Below are 22,597 nucleotides of genomic sequence, written 5' to 3'. Positions count from 1 at the left end.
ACATCAAGAAGCATTGAGCCCATACATAAACAGATGGAGGTGCAAGTGCAAATAAAAAATGTTAAAATAACTTCATATAAGTACTGTAAGTAAGATGCAGAAAAGGGAAATAAACATATTTAAACAAATATGTGCATGTATCAGAAGTGATCGCATAATAAACAGATAGAATTCCAATAAAAGAACAAACTCCTGAATTCAAAACAGATAAAAGTGGAAAATATCTGGAAGTGCAACAATAAAGGTAAAAATAAAACTCTACATATAGAGGAGATATGAACTGGTGCGATAATGGAAAAGTAAACTTTTTTAAGTGTAGATCATCTTGTAAAAGTGAGTTTTAAGGAGGCACTTAAAAGCTGCACATGGAGGCTGGTACAAAGCCGAGCGGCCGCAACCGAAAATGCACAATCAACCTTGGCTTTCAGTCTGGTCGGTGGAACGACTAAAAGGCTTTGGTCAGCAGATCTTAGGGGCCTGGCTGGGCACTAAGGCGTCAAAAGGTCTCTGATATAATATGGTACCAGATCACGGATGGCCTCTTAGGTAATTGATAGAATCGTGAAATGAATTCTAAAGGTAATGGGCAACCAGTGCAGTGGTGCTAAAAGCAAAGTGATATGACAAGACCTCATAGATTTAGTTCATAATCTGGCTGCAGAGTTCTGGATAAATTGCAATCGTGAGACTGAGTGGGAGTTTAAACAGGTAAAGACAGATTTACAGTACGTGATGATATAAAAGCATGTATGCTTTTTTTTCCTGTCATTAAAATTGAGCATGTGTCTTATCTTACAGATGTTTCTTAATTGATATTGATATTGCTGCTCAGCGGATGAGTGGCAAAGGTTACCCCAAGGTTCTTAGCCATGGACTTAACACTGTCAGTAAGTGAAGCAATGGAGGACTATATCTGTAGTTTATGATGTTCTCGACCAAAGATCAAAACCTCTGTTTAATGGCTACTGAATTGTAGGATGTTAGCTGCCAACCAGTCATTGACATTGCACTGTGGTTTCATCCTGCATCCATACCACTAGCAGCCTATTATCCGATGGTCAAATAGAGCTTGCTGATTGCTAGTTGAAGAGCCAAAGCTGTTGCAGCAACAGATTGGACGTATGGCAACGCTGCTATCTGATCATCTGCTGATAGCCAATTGGGCTATCAGTTTGAGTTTTCCTATACTGACAGTCAGTTTGTCTCAGGTCATACAAATATGGATTCTGGTTTCCAGTTGTCCATATGTTAAAAATGATCATGTGTTACAGTTTAGAATTACCCATGTTTGTTTTCCTGAAAGTTGACCTGTCAAGTGAGTAAATAAGACTGACATTTATTAGACTTTTGAGGCTGATACTGATATTAAGTTTCAAAACCAATAAAAATGTGTCAGCTATAACTTTGAAACAAAAAAAAAAGTTTTAATAAGGATCCTTAAATTCCCAGTGTGTAGCATTTTGGGGGATCAATTTGCAGAAATGGAAAGTACTATTAATCTCCTGAAACTAACAATTGTTGTGTTTTCATTAGCTTCGAGTGAGCCCTTCATATCTACGTAGGGAGCAGGTCCTCTTTACGGAGTCCGCCATGTTGTACCATCATGTTTATACAGTAGCCCAGAAGGGACAAACCAAACACTGGCTCTAGAGAGAACCTTTTTGAGTTCATACGTTCATAGTTACTTTAAGGCCAACGTAGTTCTCCGACACGCTTGTGAAACTGTGGAAACGCGGGCCTGCAGCCTTCTAAATTCCGTTGCTTCTAAAGTAGGTGAGGTGAAAGTCCTGAAATTTTTTGCACTTGGAAGTTCAGGTTTCCACAGTCGTAGAAAGAGGGAGCATAGGGGTATTAAGTTGGTTGCAATCTGCCAACTCACCACTAGATGCCACTAAATCCTACACATTGAACCTTGAGGTTTACTTTTTAGCCATGCTACCGGTATGGCTCTAGGGATGGCAATGTAAGCTGAACAGAAGGTCGGTAGGTTGGTCAGAGCACCACTTTGTTTCAAAATGAAATATCTATATGATGGTTTGCCATGAAAGACATCCAAGTGACTTTGGTGATCCCCTGACTTTTCCTCTAGTGCCACCAGCAGGTTGATATGTTTTGTTTTTTATTAAAATGTCTTATGAATAGTTCATGCAATGCATTTCCTCAGTCGAGTTTTAATCACTGTGGTATTCCCCTGACTTTTCCTGCACAAACTAGTCACGCTCCAATCAGCCTCAGCTGTACTTTGTGTTTAGTGCTAATTAGCTAATGTTAGCATGCAAGCAAGCTGAACTGAGAGGAACATAGTACCATTATACTTTCTTAGCATCAGCATGTTTGCTCTAGTCACAATTGATAATCAGTTTTGTTACAGCTTAACTTTTTGTCAATCAACTAATTGATTAACCATATAACCCTCACTACATTTTATTGTTAACTATCAGCCGACATATATGACGATACCAATGTATTTCTGGTGTGCTAACAGACCTCTGTCTGAGAAACAAAGGTGACAGTGACGTTATAGTATTGTAGCAATGCAGAACCTCTTAAGGAGGAGGTCCAGTCCACTATTAGCATGTTGATTCTTTAATGGTATTACCATACATTTGTAACCTTAATCAAGCAATTTTGTTGCCTGAATCTAACCGAACCGCAATCTTAAAGGTGGCTGATCAGAAAACACTACAAATACTTTGTGTAATAGTCATTCGTAATAGTTTTGCGAGGCACTGGCAAACTCATGCCATGAAGCTCATAGGGCTGCTAGATCGGAAAGCAATTGAATCAATTGTTTTGGAAAGTAATGACAATTTTATTTTTCTTCCATCCGTTATCCTACAATACAAATTTCACTATGTTTTTATTTTGACACATCGAAAGTGATCGCAAATAAAATAGCGCATCAACTTGAGACAGCAAGGCCATGGATTTGCTAGTGTTCCTGGATATAGAGTATGTCTATTCTATTGTCAAATGTTTACAACAAGTTGTCATCTTGTGATAATACGAGACCTTAGGAAAGAGTAATTTGGCTGCTCTGGGCTTCCGTAGGTAAAGCTCTGATGGTCAAAATAGATTTAAAAAGGCAGAGGTCTGCTATTTCTGCAGTGCACACACATTCTAACACTAATAATATTGTGTTTGACAAGATAAAGCTTCTTGTTGCATTCATGAGAGGACAGGGAAATTGAGTGCCGGATTGAATTAAGTTATTGGTAGTTTGGGTTTGTATTCTGCGTGGCAATGTCAAGCTAAGGTCAACGTCTAGATTTTACCCCCCCCTCCCCTCCCAGTCACTTTAATAAATCATAAAACTGGAGGTGAGAGCGGCAGCGGCGAGGCAGCAGGAGAGCAGCCGATATGCAGGGAGGGAGGTCCGTGACAGTTTAAATGCTGCAGGAGAGGGGATGTGATTGGAGGATGGGGCCACAGGAATGGGCTGATGGGGTTAGCTATATGTGTGTGTCAATAACTGGCTCGCCGCAGGGTGCGTCTGGGTACTTGGTAATAAAAAACAGCCAATACAACCCTCAGATCGTTCTCCTGAAACTGCACTAGAACCCTTAATTTAGAATTTTCAGCATACAATATATTTTCTTAATTTGTATTTACCTGGAGTCATGAATTTGGATAATATAATTTATTTTGTAAAATGAAAACTAAAAGGCACGATACCACTGAAATAATTTTATTTCACTGAATTATTCATTATTCATTTTTTAAATAAATTTAAAATCGATAGATTGGTTGCATTGACAATGAATAAAAGGAAGCCTGGAAGCAAAACTACTCTAAATGGTGCATTTGTGACCCAAAATAAATAATGCGTTACTTTGTGGGTTGAACACCTTCATGATTCTTTTCTCAATGAAACACAGAAACCAACAAGGATTTGATTCGGTGATGTCCTCAAGAATGGAAATGTTGCACTTATGAAAGCACCTTGAGATGTTTTTGATGTTGAAGGTGCATTTCACACTGTTCTGATATCTGATCTGTGATCAGACTATACATTTGAGTGTCACATATATACTACTTTTTATAAACCAGTTTTAGGCTTCAAGATTAAGCTTTAATCTAATTTAATTTAAGTAGTGGAGTTCCCCCAAAGGCTGTTCATACTTCAAAACATATTTCCTTAGAAAACAGTAAAAATATATTAACACTACATATGTTAGCTCAGGGATGATGCATTTTTGCAGGCCAAACACAGAAGTTAGCATCACACTGGGTCCCTTTTGATTTTTGCAGAAAATATGCTGTGACAAATAAATGTATATGATACTTACACGTTTTGTTCAGCAAGATAATCTTCACGAACAGTCCTTTTATGATTTTTGAACTGTGAATGCAATCGGCAGATGTAAAAAGCTAACGTTAGGCTATAAACAAACTAAAATATCGTCTCATGAGTAAGTGAGTATACACAGCAGGGCTGTAAAAGCTCAGGACCGCTCAGCACGATGTAGTCTCAATTCACGTGTTAGACACGTAAAAGCAAAATCATGAGATTACAGATATTTACTGACTTACTTTAAGTCATAGAACCAAAACATCAAGTTGTATTACCAAGGCATCGACCCAAAAACCCATTGAAAAAGAAATGCTAACTCATCTCCTGGTTTTAAGGACTCCTTCCTGCACCACTCTATTGAATGCTTTCTCTGTTTAAATGTGTTCATGGAACCTGGAAACGTCTCTCTCCACCTCTCCCGCCCGTCACCAGAGGAGAGGTGTCACTTCCTGCCTTTTCACATATCACTCAACTTCTTACAGGGATTTCTGTACACACACACACACACACACACACACACACACACACACACACACACACACACACACGCACGCACACTTGCTTTCGTGCGGTGCCCTATCCACCACCTACTCTCATCCTTTATCTCTCCATCTCTAACACACACATACACTGAGAACTATATTTTCCAAAAAACAAGAACAGAAGACAAAGCTTGAGCGTTTTTAAAAAAAAAAAAGCTCTACCGCGCAGGCAGCTTGCAATTTCCGCCCTGTTATGTCACGTCGTTCTCCGTGCGATTATGCATGTGTTTCCACCCTGCACACAGTCTCTGCACAGCATTGGCTCAGTTTGGGCTGCAAAAGTTTATAGATAAGTGTGGTGGAACTGCTTTAATGCTTTAATTTACAATTAATTAATTAATTTGCTTTAATTTTAATAAAGCTTTCGTGAAGTTGCAAAGTCAGTACGATAGATTGATTTGACCTTTGTGCAATTACACAAGTGAAATTAGAGCTAAAGCTTTCCGAGTTCCCTTAGCGATTACTCAGTGATTACATTACACAAACACACGTGTACACTGTCATGAAATGACAGATTTGAAGCACAGAGTGGGATGGTTTTTGAGAGTAATAATGCAGCGCGGAAATAATGCAGAGATCTTGCCTGATGCATTTATATATTAGAGGTAGTCAGTTACATAATGCCGGCCCTAACAGGAGGACATTGACTTATGAATGTTATCAATTATGTGACTTTTAAGGTGCAGTGTACACCACCACTAATGTATCCTGCTACCCACATAATGCCACGGCAGACTAACTCATCCATTTTGTTTTTTGTCTCTGCTGCTAAATTGTTGACAGAAACTGAAGCAAACAATCTGGGATTTATTATTATCTAGAAGCAAGAGATTTATATCAAGCTCCCCCGATGTGAAACAGTATACTGCAGCTGTTTGATTGTACTGGATTATTGTGCTCATAACAAGATGAATTTATATCTACAATAAGATGCAAATTAACGTTGACGTTGCTCCGGTTGCAACAATAAAGCAGTGTGCCGTGTGGGAGTTCATGATGTTGTGCGGCTGGTCCGTTTAATCAGGAAAGAGAGAAAGTGTCTCAATAAAGCATCAAGCTTTGATGTATGTGCATGATTGCATTGGTCATGATGAAATTCAGGAAATGCACTGCATTCTTAAATGGGTTATACAGGTGGCTACCATAATCCGTGAAAGTTAAAGCCAGGGTGCAAGTGCATTAAGATAAAAAATGAATAATACTGTTCCTGTCTAAGTTGGTTGTGACACTGAATCCCCAAGCTGAGCTGTATCAGGATCCATTTTTTTGGCGTTGGCGCCCCTAAAAAAGGGCTATTATCAGCTTAGCCATGATAAACGGTATCTTCTTTACTTCCTGGTTAAAAGCACTTTGGATGTATGTTCCATTTATGTTACTCAGAACTGGAGACAGTCTACCAGACACACTCTGCCTTCTCAAGTCACCTCACAGCACATCTCCCACCCCTACAGACAGCTGTCTCATTGATGGCTGTCAGTTTCAAGCCGTTTCACGTCATTCAGATAAAGAGACACCGTGGACTGTTTGGGAAATGATTACCCAGGACCGGATTTAGGTCATTATTATAATCATATGGCATCTTAGATTTAATGAACTGGAAACAAAAACACAGACAACTTCCAGACCGGCCCACGCCGTGGTAGCGACCAGTCTATCACAAGGTAGCCCCTCCCTAAAGCATACCCTGCTTTATGGTCTGTTTCACTTCAAATAGACCATAATTTACTCAATGAACATCATGCTGTATTGAAGAAGACTTGAAACTAGAGATTGAGACCATAAACTCATGTTTACAATGTTTACTGAGGTAATAAATCAAGAGAGAAGGAGTAGAGTCATTTTCTCATAGATTTCTATACAAGTCTATAGTCTATACAATTCATTTTGCAACTAGAGGAGTTGCCCCCTGCTGGTCATTAGAAAGAACGCAGGTTTAAGGCACCTCCGCATTGGCTTCACTGGATGTTGCTGCCTGAGGCCGATAAAAGATCAATGATTCTGCCAGACTAGACTAACGTATTCAACTAAACAACCCCATGCCCCGGCACTGTAGTAGCTAAATGTACACACATAATTGTTATACATGTTTAATTGTTTCAGTTTGTGTCGAATTTAACTTGAGACATTCTTAGGTCACCGCCTTCCTCAGCTGTTCTTTCTTTTTTACTGCTGCTTAAACAAAAATATATATATTGTACATATACAGTGCTACCATAGCTGTATAAATGAGAATGGTTCAGCCAGCAATAAACTCAGTTCTGTATTTTCTTCCTGGCAGACTGACTGACAGACTTGTATTGCCCCGGCTGCTCTGCACAACTCTTATTGCACAATCACATTATCTCCAAACTCTCGCCACCGTGGTGTCTTGAATGCACTGTGTGATTAAATAAATTCAGTCCTAACAATGGAGCGACACATCAACCCTCAACAACCAGTTCTGTCCACAGCTGTGAGCTGAGTTCGAGCGAAACGGTAAATCAACACTGAAGCAAAAAAGGCAAAGAACTGCTGCTGCACTATCCGCATGGGCTGGAACTCTCCGGTATATTGTACAACTGGCTGCATCCCAATCACTGGTGTTCCCCGTCTGCTGTCAAGGCCAACAATACTGATTTCCAGTCAAATGGTGTGACTTAAAATGTGTTTTTCACTTCCATCAGAGCTAATGTCAGATATCTTAAATCACCTTTACAGGATGGCCGTGTGTCCTTCATCGGCCACCAGCTGGGAGGCGTCTCCTTCTCGCCAAACAGCCGCGACCAGCAGGTCAAGTTCGCCCGGGCCGTCCAGATCACCTACTACCTCCGCAACCACGGACCTGTGGTGCAGGATGCCATTGCTGAGCGCTGGGAGAATGAGTTCTGCGCACTGGTCAGCCGGCTGTCAACGGCTGAGGCGCCCCATGTGCCCGACCAGCTCCACATCCAGTCGCTTACCTCTTTCAGCCTGTGGCGGGACTTTCACCAGACAGGCGTGCTGGCCAAGGGGGAGGTGTTGGTCAGCCTGGTGCTGGTGCTCCTGGCCGCCACCATCTCCAGCTCCATGCGGGACTGCCTGAGGGGGAAGCCGTTCCTGGGCCTGCTGGGTGTGCTGACCATATGCATTGCCAACGTGACGGCCGCAGGGATCTTCTTTATATCGGACGGGAAGTTCAACTCCACGCTGCTGGGGATCCCATTCTTTGCCATGGGTGAGTGTGAGCGCCGGGTTGTGACGGAGTCTGACTGTGTGTTTTGTGTGTGTGGTGGTTGGTTAAAGGGCTTATCAGGAGTTGACACTCACATCAGGTTGATTGGGGGGGGAAAGGATTAGCAGAACTGTGATGGGCTTTTCCTCGGAGGGGATGTTTGTAGCTGTGGCAAAATACGAAGAGTGGCATGTGTGTTAGTGTGGACCTTGCAGCTGCATATGTGTAGCACATTCTTTGGCCTGTCAATTGTGCACATTTCATTGGCGTGCAAGGTCTTTCACTTTTTCACTGAGCTTGAAGTGATGTTTCCCTCAGTGTGGTGCAGGGGCCAGCAACCTTTTTCATTTTTCAAATTTTCTTGTTCATCAATGTGCCATATCCACATTATGGTGAACATTAAGTTTATTTATCTCATCAAAATTGTCCAGCGCATCTAAACATTTTTACATCCATATAGGCAATGTGCATAACGATCAAAAGAAAACATTTTCTCCAATAGTTATTGTATATATGAGAGCACTATACAAGCAGGCTGCCATCCTTGTAAAGAAATCATTAACCCTTCCAAACTTCCACCGATCTTCATTATTAGCATTAAAGTTACCAAATTCTGCAAGGAGTCAACAAGTACTAGCCAATCAGAGGCAGAGTAGGGCGGGTTTTTGCCGAATGCAAGTGGGGGAAAAAGAAATCAAACTATCGTAAATAACAGCATGCGCATCTGCCAAGGGTTGTGAAAAAGGTCATTTGGCATGGGTAAGAGAGAGACATTCCTAATAAAACTTTCTTGCACACTTATTGCTAGTGTGCCATTGATTGAGCTTCCAGGTGCCAATGGTGGCACGCATGTCAAAGGTTGCCTACTTCTGATATGGTGGACTTAGTAATAAACACTTTTACAATGTCAATGTCAATGTCATAAAACATGTGTTTTGGAAGAAGTGGCGTTTTACCTCAGCCTTCCAGACGAGATAGAAAGCTTTAGACAATTAATCAAAACTGTTAACCGCTTCAAAATATCTAGTTGTTCCATGTTTCGTTGTAAGAATCGATATTCCAACAGTGGACTCTAGTTCTACAGAATTCCGACAGGATCATGACCCTTTCAGAGAAACAGATGTTTAACGAGTGGCGATTTTAACTGGTAAGTTTCAGCCGGATTTCGTAAAGGGTTGGCGTAGATAAACACAGATGAGTATGTATTTAAAATTAATTTAAGGCTTTTATGAGGACACATACAGGTTCTGTTTGTGCTGCCGTATCTACAAGCAACCACAGACATATTTGGCAGAGAGTCACCGGCTGCATATATGCTGTACTGATCAAAAATTGTTCTTGTTTGTAGCGTTAATTTTAAACCCAATAAAGTCAAAACTTTGAGTCATGGTATTTGACTTGCTTTACATGACAAATAACACATATAAAGCATCATATAATGTCTATCTAGTGTAACATTACACGCTAGGTTTCTCCACCAAATACGTGTCCATATTTGGCTGCTAATTATTGGGCCAAGCTCACTCACTAATAGCACACAGATCTGGAAAATCAATTTGTTTAGGTTACATTCACGATCCCTAGTTATTAGAGCCCTTGCAAAGCTTGAAAAGCCAATGCACTCCACCATACTTCAGTTTCCAAACTGTGTGCAAGCATTTATGTATGCTATCATTGTTTACAAACTGTGAAAGGGTATATTAAAGTGTATAACAACCGCAAGAGTAGCAACATAAGGACAGAACACACAGAGTTCTGTATGGCGAGAAAATAAAAGAAAAACGCTGGAATTCACTATGAAGGCACATTCAAAAGGATTTATTTCATGTTTCAAATTTGCATTTATATTCATATTTCAGTGGTCTCACACACACAAACTGGTTGTTTTGCAAAGACATACTGTGAGGAACGAGTGCTATGATAAACATAGCAGGTTGGATTCGAAGAAGCAAAGAAAGTGGTTTTGTCCGTAAACTTGAACTGATAAAACTAGTAATCAGGATTTCAGTGGTGAGCATGACTTGAGGCTATAGGTTAAAGTATGGGTTTGGGATGAAGTAGGGGATGTTCAAAACCTTCTGGTTGGATATTTTCTCAATGATGAAATTACAAACACCACTTTCCTGTTAATGTAATGCATTTGAATATACAAATCTGATTTGTACATCCACAGTTAGCAGCACAATCATTTCTATCATGACTCACTGCAAAAGCTGAAACTTTTGCCTATAGAAGGTGACAGTAGATACGGACGGGGGAGAGAGGAAGTGGTATGACATGCAGTGGCTACATACAGAGACCTCCGGCTAGACTACTGGGGACATTGCGATTGTATGGTAACCACTAGGCCACCACAACATCAAGGGATTCCATAATGGTCCCATAACAAAGTCAATGCAAAGAAAATAGTAGATGCAAAAAGTCAGGGGTAAAAGTGGGCCGGAACGATCCGGATCGAGGACGGGTTAGGGTCATCACCCATGTGAATAGATGACAACAGCCCTCTGAACCCACTAATAGGCGTAGCAGACCCCTTTCAGACCCTTATCTATGAGGCTGGTAACCGCTGATAACGCCCAATCAATTGGCTGATATTGTTCAAGGACAGGTGACATAGCTAATCAGCAAGAGAGGGATGGGTCGCACACATTGACACGGATCAGATTTTGGTGTTTTTTTCTAATTTAATGTGAAATTTGGGTTCAGATCTGGATCTCTGATTCTCATTAGAGGTTGCCAAATCTTGTCCTCTCCTAATGGTACTCCAATACGCATTAGTTAGTCTTACACCCCTCACTTACCAGCTGTAGCTATTACTGGACAGTCGATGAATAATGCTATACTGATAATTAAAATGTGAATTAGTAGTGGGGTTCAAAAACACTGTTACTGAATACAAGTTCCTGTCTTACGGTCTTAGGACATCCCGGGGAACATTCCACACCTTCGGATCCGTCCCTTCCTCCTCACAGACTGACACCAACAATGCAGAAAATTTGCTTTGCCTTTATGTTGAGCTCATGGCATGTTCAGTCTGTGAGAGAGCAAAGGTTGCCCCGCTCGGGCATGGTCCCCGTGGAGTCCTCCTCCTGTCTGGCTCGCCAAATTTTATTGTTCTTTTTCCTTTGGTGATGCTCAGCTTCTTTGACTTTATGACTTATGGTAAAACTCAATACCTAACAGCTGGCTCAGTAACTGTTATCTATCTTACTTGTGGTGAGGAACTCAGTAACGAACACAAGAGAGATTGGATTTTCTTCAGTTCACGCAGATTTATTTGCATCACAAAGAATACAAGTAAAGCGAGCTGTCCAGAGTCAACTAACTTCACAATAGCATTGTACATTATTTTATACCTCCATTCTACCCTAAAACTTCCCCCCCTTCGGTGAAGTCCTTCTCTCGTCAACAAACCATTTGGCAATAATTCCATTGTCATAAAAATGATGTCCTTTTCACAATGTAGAAAATTATATGTAACAGAATAAGATTGTGTAGACTCTTAATGTATACTATATTCCTTATCTCTTTCTCCTCGTCGGCCCTCTCTTTGCTTCTTCAGACACCCTCTCTTCATTTAAACTACAGTATATCTTGCATTTCCTCACCGTGCGCTCCTAAGGTCACTGGTTCCCTGGGGCTTTGGTACGGCTCGGCTGCGGGCCGGCTGACATAACTGAAGTTTAAGTAAGACTCGGGAACAGGAGACTGGATCAGCTCCTTGTGACCTAGAAGAGAGGAGAGGAGAGGGGGGAGGTGTGACGAGGGGGTGGGGTGGTGAGAGAGGCTAAAAATGAGAGTCAAAGAGAAAAGAGTGAGGAAGAAAAAAAAAACTGATATATAGGATCGAACTAAAGGAGGGCGCATAGAAAGAGGGAACGGACAGAGACAGATACGGAGGGGAAGAGGTCGAGGAGAGGGGAAGAGAGACAGAAAGTCACATAACGGGGGGAGGAGGGGTGGAAGGGCAACGGAGATGGAGAGGACTTGATTAAGTCTGTAATTTCATGTGACAGGACCCCAACGGCAGCAGATGTCCACCCTTCTCTTGGGACTTCCTGACTGAGACACACCCCTATCACTATATCAACGCCACATCGGGGCAGATGTTGAGGAGTGAAATGGATCCTGACACTTTACAAGTAATGGCAGTGTGGCACCCCCTGCTGAGATGAGATCACCAGGTTTAATGGAAACTGAGTTGAAACATTATTATATAATTTTTTTATGACATTTTCTTTTTTTCTATCATGATTTTTCAAGCCATTTTTTACAACACATTCCATTACGCCATATGAGGGAGTTGGTGTCCCCACAGTGCACTTTGTGTTAGTAGGTGGAAGTGAGTCTGGGCAGTTTTCCGTAGGGATGAGTACGAGAAGTGGCACTCTGCCGCAACCACGTTCCTGTGACACCTTCAGGGACAAATAACTGGCAGAACCACACTTGTACACTTGTAAGATAGGCAGGGGCCGTCACAGTTAGGTTTAGAAAAAAATCATCAAATACTTATTAGGTTTAGGCAACAAAACGAAAGTTACGAATGTAACTATGGTTTTATGAATCCTGGATTTCCGCGAGAGACAGTGTTTAACACTGGATATCTTCTGTCTTGCGCATGCGCAGGGCGAGTCTATATATCAACAAAGTCACCTGTGACCTCGGATGACCCCCGTCGTCTATAAGTTCCGGTGTCATCCTGAGATCAGTCCTACGGAATCTTCTCGCGAGCTCACGGGATTCCGAGTGACCAAGAACTCTTGCGGGCATCCAGGATTCATAAAACAGTAGTTACATTCGTAACTTTCGTTCTATTTCATCCTTACTGACAGCCAGAGGCAGTGTTTAACACTGGATGACTTATATCAACAGAGTCACGAGGAATTATAAGTACCTACCTCGTATAGCTCAGGCAGAGGAACTTGGCCAAAGAACCCTCCCCAGTGGGTGAGGGGTGGCAACGTTGACTCTGTAGTGTTTGGCAAATGTACTCGGAGATGCCCATGAGGCCGCAGCACATATATCCTCCACAGGCACTCCTCTCAGGGCTACCCATGACATGGAGACACTCCTGGTAGAGTGGCCCTTCACTCTGAATGGGAGAGCACGGTCGCTCGCCTTGTATGCATAGGCAATGGCCTCCACTATCCAGTGGGACAAGCGTTGTTTTGAAAGAGCACAGCCCTTCTTAGGCCCGCCATAACAGACAAAGAGCTGCTCCGACCGCCGTATGCACACGTTGGCTTCCACATAAGCTCTGAGGGTCCGCACTGGGCACAGCAGCCTTCACCTCTCCTCTCCTGATGGGGGTCAAACTGCACAAGCTGGATAGGCTGGTTAATATGCAAGCGTGTCAGCACCTTTGGGAGAAATGCTGCATTAGGCCACAAAGTAACACCCGAGCCATCCGAGTTCCACTTCAGACAAGATTCACTCACCGACAGGGCATGCAGCTCCCTTACACGTTTAGTTGAAGTGATGGCAAGGAGAAAAAACGTTTTGGTCGCCAGCCATCTCAGCTCCGCCTGTGCCAGGGGTTCAAAAGGCGGCAAGCATAGGGTGTCCAATACCAAATGTAGGTCCCATGCAGGAGCCCTCGGGGCGTTCGGGGGACGCAATCACAGAGCCCCTTTTAGGAAGAGGGACACTAGTCTGTGGCTCCCCACTGTGTCATTGTTGACCATAGCATGTTGCCACGAAATAGCCGCCACGTATACCCTCAGGGTAGAGGGAGACCGGCCCTTATCTAGGAGGGACTGCAGAAACTCAAGTACAGCAGGCACGGGGCACTGTACTGGGTCCTTGTTCCGAACTGCACACCAGTCAGAAAACAGTCTCCACCTGCTTTCGTACTGTAGACGGGTAGATGGTGCCCTGGCATTCAGGATAGTTCTTCTGACTGGTTCTATGCAGCCAGTCAGCAGCTGGTCGGGTCCTCCAGTGGCCAGACCCATAGTTGGAGGCGGCTAGGATTGGGATGCCAAATCCGACCTCCTAGTTGCAACACGAGGTCCCTCCTGTCGGGGAGGCGCCAGGGTGTTCTGCAGCAGAGTCTGTGCAGTAGGGAGAACCAAGTCCTGGCTGGCCACAAGGGGGCCACTAGCAAGAGTCTGTGGCCCTGTTGAAGAACTCTGAGAAGCGTTGGCAAGATCAGAGGGAACTGTGGAAAGGCATAAAGAAGCCCTTCTGGCCATGTGTGAGCCAGGGCATCCTGACCCAGAGGACTGGTCCTCTCCGTCAGGGAGAACCAGTGGGGACAGTGGGTCAACGTCTCCGAGGCAAAGAGATCCACCTCTGCCCTGCCGAAGAGACCCCAGATGTTCTGTACCACGTCTGGATGAAGCCGCCACTCCCCCGGTGGAGGCTTGTGACGGGACAGGAAATCTGCGATCTGGTTCCACTCTCCTGGCAGGTACATTGCCCAAAGGCTGGTAAGGCGAGGGGCCGCCCAAGTCAGAAGGGCACGGGATACCCGTAGTAACTTTAGGGATCTGGTACCGCCTTGATTGTTTATGTGGAACACAGCAGAGGTGTTGTCCGACCGGACAAGCACATGCTTTCCCCTCAAGTATGGCAAAAAAATGAGCGCTAGGTGCACAGCCCGTAGCTCTAGAACATTGACATGCTCCATGCGGCCTTGAACAGACCACTGCCCCCAAGCAGTCCTGTTCTGCCACACTGCACCCCATCCTGAGAGGCAGGCATCTGTTGTGACCACCTCCCGGCGGAATGGGACCGAGACCATGGGGACACCGTTTGCAAGATATGCTCTCTCCCTCCATGGGGATAGAGCGAGTAGGCACTGTTTTGCTACTACTATTGCCCTGTGTCTGTGCCACTTGGCGTCCAAGTGAAGGATGTTCAGCCATCTCTGCAGGGGCGCAGTGACAGCAAACCTAAGGGAACGACAGCTGAGGCAGCTGTCAGTTTGCCCAATAGGCGGAGAAAAAGAATGTAGGGCAACCACCTGCCCCCTCGAAAGGTGGAGAGGCTGTGGAGGATGTCGTCCACACGCTGGGGTGACGGACGGGCACTCATAGTGACTGCATCCAGGGCCACACCAATGAAGGTTATGCTCTGGGAAGGGCTCAGGGAGCTTTTAAACCAAGCTCAGCTGTGGATGGATCTGGTGCTTCAGACCCCCCTGCACTAGGTTGGAGGGTCAGGAGAAGCGACTTCATTTGAGCAAGCTCGGCGGTCAGCAGATCCACTCTAGAAGACAGCCTGCTGGGCTTAGCCCTCTTGAAGGGAGCCCCTGCGGCTTCTGTGGCCTGGCGTTTGGAATGGGTAGGTTGGGCTGGATTTAGCTGCCCTGACAGGGGGAGGTCGCCCTCACCCATCATGTGTTCCACCTCGGCGAGCCTAGCAGCCCTTACTACTCGAGGCATGATGCCACAGTTCATGTATGAGTTCTCCGAGAGGCCCTCCCTCAGATGCTCGAGGCCAAGGCAAGAGGGGCAGTGGTCATGGCCGTCCTCCGGCTGAAGAGGAGCCATACAGGTCCTACAGCCGGGAGAGTTAAACATGGCCGCAATTCTGGAGGAACCCTTGTCCCACTAGTTGGTGTGGGCTGCTAAGTCAGTTTGAGCGGGAGCATTCTGCTGACGAGAACAGGCAGTGGACAGTCAGTGAGAGGGGAGTGAGGACACTTTCCACTAGGACAGTCGTTGCGGATATTGGTGTCCCACCAGTTAGCCTGAGCGAGAGCACTCTACTACGGGGAAAAACAGGCCAAAAAAGAAAAGAACAGTCCCTACAGTGAGACGGGAGCAAGGACACTCTCTTCACTAGGATATTTGCTGCAGATATTGGTGTCCCACCAGTTAGCTTAAGCGAGAGCACTCTGCCGCTGTGAAAACAGGCCAAGAAAACAGGCCAAGAAAACAGTCCTTATAGTGAGAGGGGAGCGAGGACACTCTTCACTCGGACAGTTGTTGCAGATATTGGTCTCCCACCAGTTAGCCTGAGCGAGAGCACTCTGCCACTGTGGAAACAGGCCAAAAGAAAAACACAGAAAAAACAATCCTTACAGTGAGAGGGGAGAGAGGACACTCTCTTCACTTGGACAGTTGCTGTAACTATTGGTGTCCCACCAGTTAGCCTGAGCGAGGACACTCTGCTAACTTTGATAGCCGTAATGTTTACAAAACCAATGGACACAATCCCAAGTATTAGCTTAGTCTAGTTAGCGTCCCACCAAGTTAGCCGGAGCGAGGACGCTCTGCTCACTGTGACAGCCATAATGTGTCAAGTAATCAATGGACACACGCCGTTCCCTCCTACGAGTGCCAGCTTGTCGCAGCCTTTGGAGGGCGAAGATCCGCAACTCCGACCGGTGGTCACAAGGCTATCGCCACAAACTCTAATATGTCTTGATCATAGACAAATTATTTTTGCTTAAGCTTCTACTACCATGGTAGCTAGCCTGCGTAGCGAGAAGATGAAAAAGGACTGATCTCAGGATGACACCAGCACTTATAGACGACGGGGGTCATCGGAGGTCACAGGTGACTTTGTTGATATAAAGACTCGACCTGCGCATTCGCGAGACAGAAGACATCCAGTATTAAACACTGCCTCTGGCGGTCAGTAAGGATGAAATAGAACCACTCGTTGTTTGGGTTAAAATAACTACGGAAGTGCCGTTACTGAAGTTTGTAAGTTCCGTTTTTTTGCATTTTGGCTAATCTATCTCGCTAGCTAATTGTTGTGATTGTGCATGCTTCATAAATTCATGCATGTCAGGACATTGAGTCATTAGATTTCCTAATAAAAAAAAGCATTTTTTTTGTTTTATGCTGGTGAGGAGATGGGATTTCAATGTCACATCTCTCTCATTCCTCGAGTTCTCTCAATCTGCTTATCTGACATCCAACTAGCTATAGCACCTGCACATTAGTTTCTGCATTACTATTGCAAGTATAAGGAAATTGCCAATTGTTTTGATACTACAGCATTATGAAGCATTACTTATCTATCCAGTTCTTCACTGTTTCTTCTCAGACCACAACTTAAGGCTTTATTTCTTTTCTTGGAAGAATATTTTAACTTCACTATGTTATTCTTGTGCTAATGTCTTAGCCTGCAGCTACTGATGTCTGTTGGCCACAGTGCTAGCAAGTATTTTTGCTGAACACAGTCATCCTGCACAGTCCCATGATTCATTTGAGCTGGTGATGCACACAATAGACCTAATTATCTTATCTGAATGTAGTCCCCCTGGCCTTTTAGCTTGTTCTTGATCCCTTCATCTCCTCTGTGGGGACTACTATGACACATGGGATCATAGAGTGATATTTAAAGCCCCTATGTGTAGAAATGATAGAATGTTATCTTTCAAAGGCTTGTGCTTGTAGAAAAACATGTAAATGCCACAGTGTCCTAAAATATACTGACACTTTCAAATGATCCACACAGGCACTTCAATGCCACAGGAGGGCCTATGAATATGCAGCATTTTCCGAAAAAAAATGTATAGACTGATATAAGAAAAATTACTCTCAATCATCACTTATGAGCCACTAGAAGTGTTCGGTGGTGTGTGCCTGAATTTTTGGTCTTATTTTGCTGTGTTCGGGACGTTTTTGGGCGTCAGCAAAGAGCCTTCGGGCTCCACGTGGGGTTGTAACTCCCAGCTCATCAGCAGGGTGTGAAGCTACAGTAGATCTCATTCCCACCTTGTCAAATACTGCCACTGTCAAGCCCCTTGGCGTCTGATACTGAGGCACCCATACCAATCCAAAGTGGTGGTATGTGACGATGTAGCGTGCACTTTGGCCGCATTCATTCTAAATCCGGCATCTTCCCGCAGCATTGTGTGGAGGTGTGTGTTTATTTGTGCTATCAGAAAATAACTTTTTATTTCTCTGACTCACTGTTGTTCTCGCTAACGCTGCTCCTTCCTGGCTAATTTCTCCAACTTTCAATGCTTACAAACAGACAGACCAACAACGGTACATAGTACACCTTTAACTGAATCACAGGCAAATATTAAAGGTGCTAAATTTGAAATTCAGTGCAAAAAATATAGCAGCAAACAACTGTTTGTAATGTAAAGATATAGTGCTGTTATGTCTACCTCAGCATAGACTGAAGTTGCTTTCCCTTTGAGTGTGTATTAATCCAAGCTTCCAAGCCTCTCTTTAGTGTTTTCAACTGGTTCTGCTGCCCACTAATTAACTCTTCGCTAAATCCTGCCCTCGTACTAAGACTGGCTTATCCATAGACTCTCATCCAGTGGTCTCAGATTGTCTTCATTTCAAGGCTGTTTTTGTGGATTTGGTTCTAATAACGTAATTTTGTCCTGAAAAAGAAGTTGTTCCGAGTGTCCCTGTACACAAAAACAATAATTTGCATTTCGTGACTATTTTGTGAACTGCTGGAGATTGTGTTGGATTATAACTGTGAATGCCTGAGGGTTGGTCCTACCTTTTCCTTCTTGTTGGCTGAGTTTTATCTTTGCTTCAGGCAATTGATGGGTGGAGCTGAGACATTGTCACCAGTGCAGCGCACTGTAGCAGGCTGGGCTTTTGGACGCTACAAAGCAGACCTAAACGATTCTCTCTTTCTTCCCTTGGCCTGCCTTCAGAGATTCTAATTCGTCAAATTACTGAATTAAACATGTTTGCATTATTTGCAGTAAGATTGCATGCTCTCCCTCTTTTGTAATATACTTTTGAGCCAGGTTGTGATGCCTACTTGTCAGTAACAGTGTTGTTCCTTAATTTCATTGTCTTCTGTCTCCATCACCAGGTGATGGGATGGTTCACTTCTACACTATAATCTGTAGGCTTTAGCTTCTATCTTTATCTTTGTAACCTGTCTCTGCTGCTAAATCACTTTGACATCTCTCATCCTTCAAACGCATATTATAAACCCTTTTGTCTGCTTCTCTCTGAAATTGCTTTTTTGTTTTTCTGAAAGTTCGATAGTTTTTCTTCAAGGACTACAGTTAGTGACAGTGTGGGCTCCGTGGTAGGTCTGACAGCTTGGCGGAGTAGCAGCATTTAGCAAACAATTAATTCAGTTTTACAGATACTGAATGGTTGGATATTTAGAATTAAAGGCTCACTACGGACTTTTTGTATTTTCTTTTATTCTTAGTCGCTGTGGGATGCTATGATAACGTTTACCATTTGTATTACTATTTCTGTCAAATTTGAGCTGAGATGCATTATGTCTCATTGAGTTATCCTTTAAACTGACCTGGGGTAAATTTGAGTGGTTGATTTTAATTTGTACATATCACTTGGAATACCATTTTAAGTCTAAATAAGTCACGATAGACCTGCAACACAGTATTGTCTAAAGGCACTAGCACTGAAAGTTGGCACAATGGGGTTCATCGTTGCAAAGGGGATGGGGTTATAACCACAAAAACATCCATCCTTATCTGCACTTCTTCATCATGCCTGTGTGGTGGAGTGGCCAGCTGAAAGCCACTCCTGAGTAAGTTCAGTATGACTGCCCAACTGGTAAATATGTGTTGGCACTTAAAGAACTCTGAGAGCATGAGGCAAAATAACTCTCCCGTCAGAGTGGAACAAAATTAAACTTTGACCTAAAAGGGGCCAAGTGCTGGAGTAGGGCTTATCACTGCGAGGTGTGGTATTGGCAGCACCACGTTACAAGGAAGCTTTTACTAGGACCCAGTACTAGATGAACCAAATATAGAGACGGGCTACCTGGGAAAAATAAACAACAAAAAAATCTGCACAAGTAGCAAACAGTCTTGGCACAACAGTAGGCAAGACACAAGGTCTGAGTATTGTTCCAAATGTTCCGATACTTGATCAATAGAGTGGCAAAGTTTAAGTAACAATATAGCAATCATGGTTAAATGACATTCAATTTAAAACTGGCAAAACTATCTGATCAGAAAATAAGCAAATTAAATAAAATAAGCAAACTAAAGGCCAAAAATCTCACCAGACATTTGATTTCTATACTTGACCGTTTTAATTATTCCAGCCTTCACACCCAATGCCACGAGGCTCACAAAGGTAGCACCGATCAGAAATGTAACACTCAAAGAACAAACACAACAACGCGCTGTGTCAAAGTTTGCATCGGGGAATACAAAGACTCTCCCCTCTGAAGCTGAATGTGGCTCGTTAAATGTAAAGCTGTGTCATGGTTTCCCTTTCTTCTGTTTCATTAAAGCCTCCTTTAACGTGAAAGTAAAACTAATGCATTATTCTCTCTGAACAATGAAGCTAATGTCTTCTCAGGCCTTTGAATCATGTAGAGAAAGAAACTCTACACGGGGCAGGTACCACCACGTGCGGATGGACCTTTTGTTTAATATGGAGCAGCTTCTCTTCCCATCCGTCTCCCCTGTGTCTATCTGCTGTGTCATCTGCGAGCTGGCCAATTACTGCTGAGCTGAGCTTGTCACTTCCTTCTCTCTCTGGATACGTGAGGGCTGTTGGAAGTGTAAAAACAGGAAGACTCATGAAACATACATGCAGCAACATCACAGAGGAAGGGGCGGCTCCGTCTTTCTCTCACAGGCAGTGACGGGCCTCAATCAGCTCAGTATATTGATCTTCCCAAACTGTATTTTATTCACTTACCAATAACATGCAGCCACTGTACATCCCAGAGGGAAATGGTGGTGCTCCACGGTGCCGAGCTGTAATCCAATCTTGTTTTACCTGGGCCACATTTGGCTCAGCATAAATTGTTTCAAATGGCTGCCTTGAACTGTGCGCAGGTGTATTTTATTTATTTTTGGGTGAGAGTCAAACTAGGAATGTGTTCCACCACAATCAGACTTACCTTAATTCCCCTCCAAAAAAACCTATTAGTGGTCACAGCAGTTTTGAGTTTTTAAAGCATAGAGGTGCACTGGGAAGTGATATCACCACCAAAGAAACCAAGAAGAAAATGCTTCAAAATGGTTCTAATTTTGAATGTTTGAAGAATAGTTCTTGTCGTCCCCGTAGACGTCACTGCTTCCAGCCGAGATGTAGTCCGGGATGTACCATGTTAATTTGTGAGTTTTGGAGGTAACTTTTTTTTTAAAGAATTTTTTAAAGTCCAAGTCAAGTCTCAAGTCTTTGAGGGGCAAGTCCAAGTCAAGTCTCAAGTATTTTAAGGGCAAGTCCAAGTCAGGTTGCAAGTCTTTGAGGGGCAAATCCAATTCTTGTCAAGTCCAAGTCAAGTTAAAGTCTTTGGGGACAAGTGCAAGTCAAGTCACAAGAAGTGTCCACCCCCCCACCAGAGCTCCAACTGCAGTCGAGCCATATCTGGGTCTGTCCGCGGCAGACTGGTTGCTGCTGCAGTCTGAGCTGAAGGAGTTTCTGGTGAACCTACATGCCCTAATTTATTTTATCTAATTTTGTGGGTAATCAGACCCGATGACAGGCATTAAGAATAACTGTATAGAAAAGCCAAACTTCTCGCTGACGGTCTTGTTCACTTTTGTAGGTCAGAAAGAGGCATCAGTATTACATTGTGACTGTTTCATAACAAGTGAAAAGTTTCTTGTAGTAACTTCAACTACCATGTAGATACTGCTTTTGCTGCTTTGGCAAGCCACATTCTCTGCTGTGAAAAGGGTCTACAGGTACCCATGCGAATAATGTGCAAGTTACCAAAATATAAGTATGGTTTAGCTGTTCGGTTGTGTTGATCTGCTCTTCTAATCATAGCAGTTAAGTTTGAGCAAAAGAAGCATCTTTAAAGATGATTTCATGAATCATTTTTTCTCTCTCTGTATTCTACAACATCTACTGTATCTGAGCCTGTGATGTGTTGCTGCATGATTTACAAGCTGTTGGGAGTGTTCTCTTTCTGGACCTTGATGTTTTTACGGACTGCTATTTTTCTATCTTGTGAGGGCAAGATAAATAGTGACACTCGACATTCGCAGCCAGTCACGCGCGGTGGCCATCTCTGCTGATGGTGAAACGCCCGCTGGGAATTCCTGCCTGTTTCTATAAGTAGGGCCAGATGACTAATGATCGATCTATGGATATTACTGCCGTGAGCGGCTCTGGGATGATGGAAGTGTGACAGCTTCAGGGTCGTAATTAAGGACTGCAGGGAGGAATCATAAACCAGGTCTATACATCAATTAATATAGCTCTATGATGATATGGTCCCAGATGGAAAAACACGCCATTTCTGGCAGCCATTTGGAGTCGATATGATATACTCCTCTTGATGTTTCTGCCACAATTTTATGTTGCCGTGGGCAACAGGAACAATGTTTCTTTTTAGATTCTGAGAACTACATTTATTCCTGGTTCCATTCCCAGTGCGATGTTCTCGTTTTATTTATCTTTCCAAATTATTTCTTCCATTCTCAGTTTATTATTAGAAAATCAGCGTTCAGTATTTTGCCTCACAGCAGCTTGAGTTGAAGACTGTGGCTGTATCAGTAGTATAAGGAGCCTGCGTGGTTCTTGTAGGTAAAAGTGGCTGCAGTAGCAGGAAGGACAAGTCACAGTTTAATCAAAGCAGACAACAAGAATAACGGTTTGTGACTGAACCGGCTCTCCACATTCCCATGGCGATGGGAACGCTTCATGTTTCCTGGAAAGAGGAGGTATATATATATATATA

At 43.5% G+C, this 22,597-nt stretch overlaps 1 protein-coding gene across 1 annotated transcript in view; it reads left to right on the top strand.

The window, feature by feature from the left end:
* Positions 1–22,597, top strand: part of ptchd4 (patched domain containing 4) — a 52,231-nt gene that overhangs the window by 5,718 nt on the left and 23,916 nt on the right. Inside the window, exon 2 of the mRNA XM_068708748.1 lies at positions 7,534–8,029. Within this exon, the coding sequence (XP_068564849.1) occupies positions 7,534–8,029 (496 nt within the window). The remainder of the gene's footprint in view (positions 1–7,533; positions 8,030–22,597) is intronic.

Source organism: Cebidichthys violaceus, unplaced genomic scaffold (assembly GCF_023349555.1).
Source record: "Cebidichthys violaceus isolate CVI_PGR_0920_01 unplaced genomic scaffold, fCebVio1.0.p SCAF_14, whole genome shotgun sequence".
NCBI classification, from domain to species: Eukaryota; Metazoa; Chordata; class Actinopteri; order Perciformes; family Stichaeidae; genus Cebidichthys; species Cebidichthys violaceus.
This window is presented reverse-complemented; position numbering and strand designations above follow the sequence as displayed.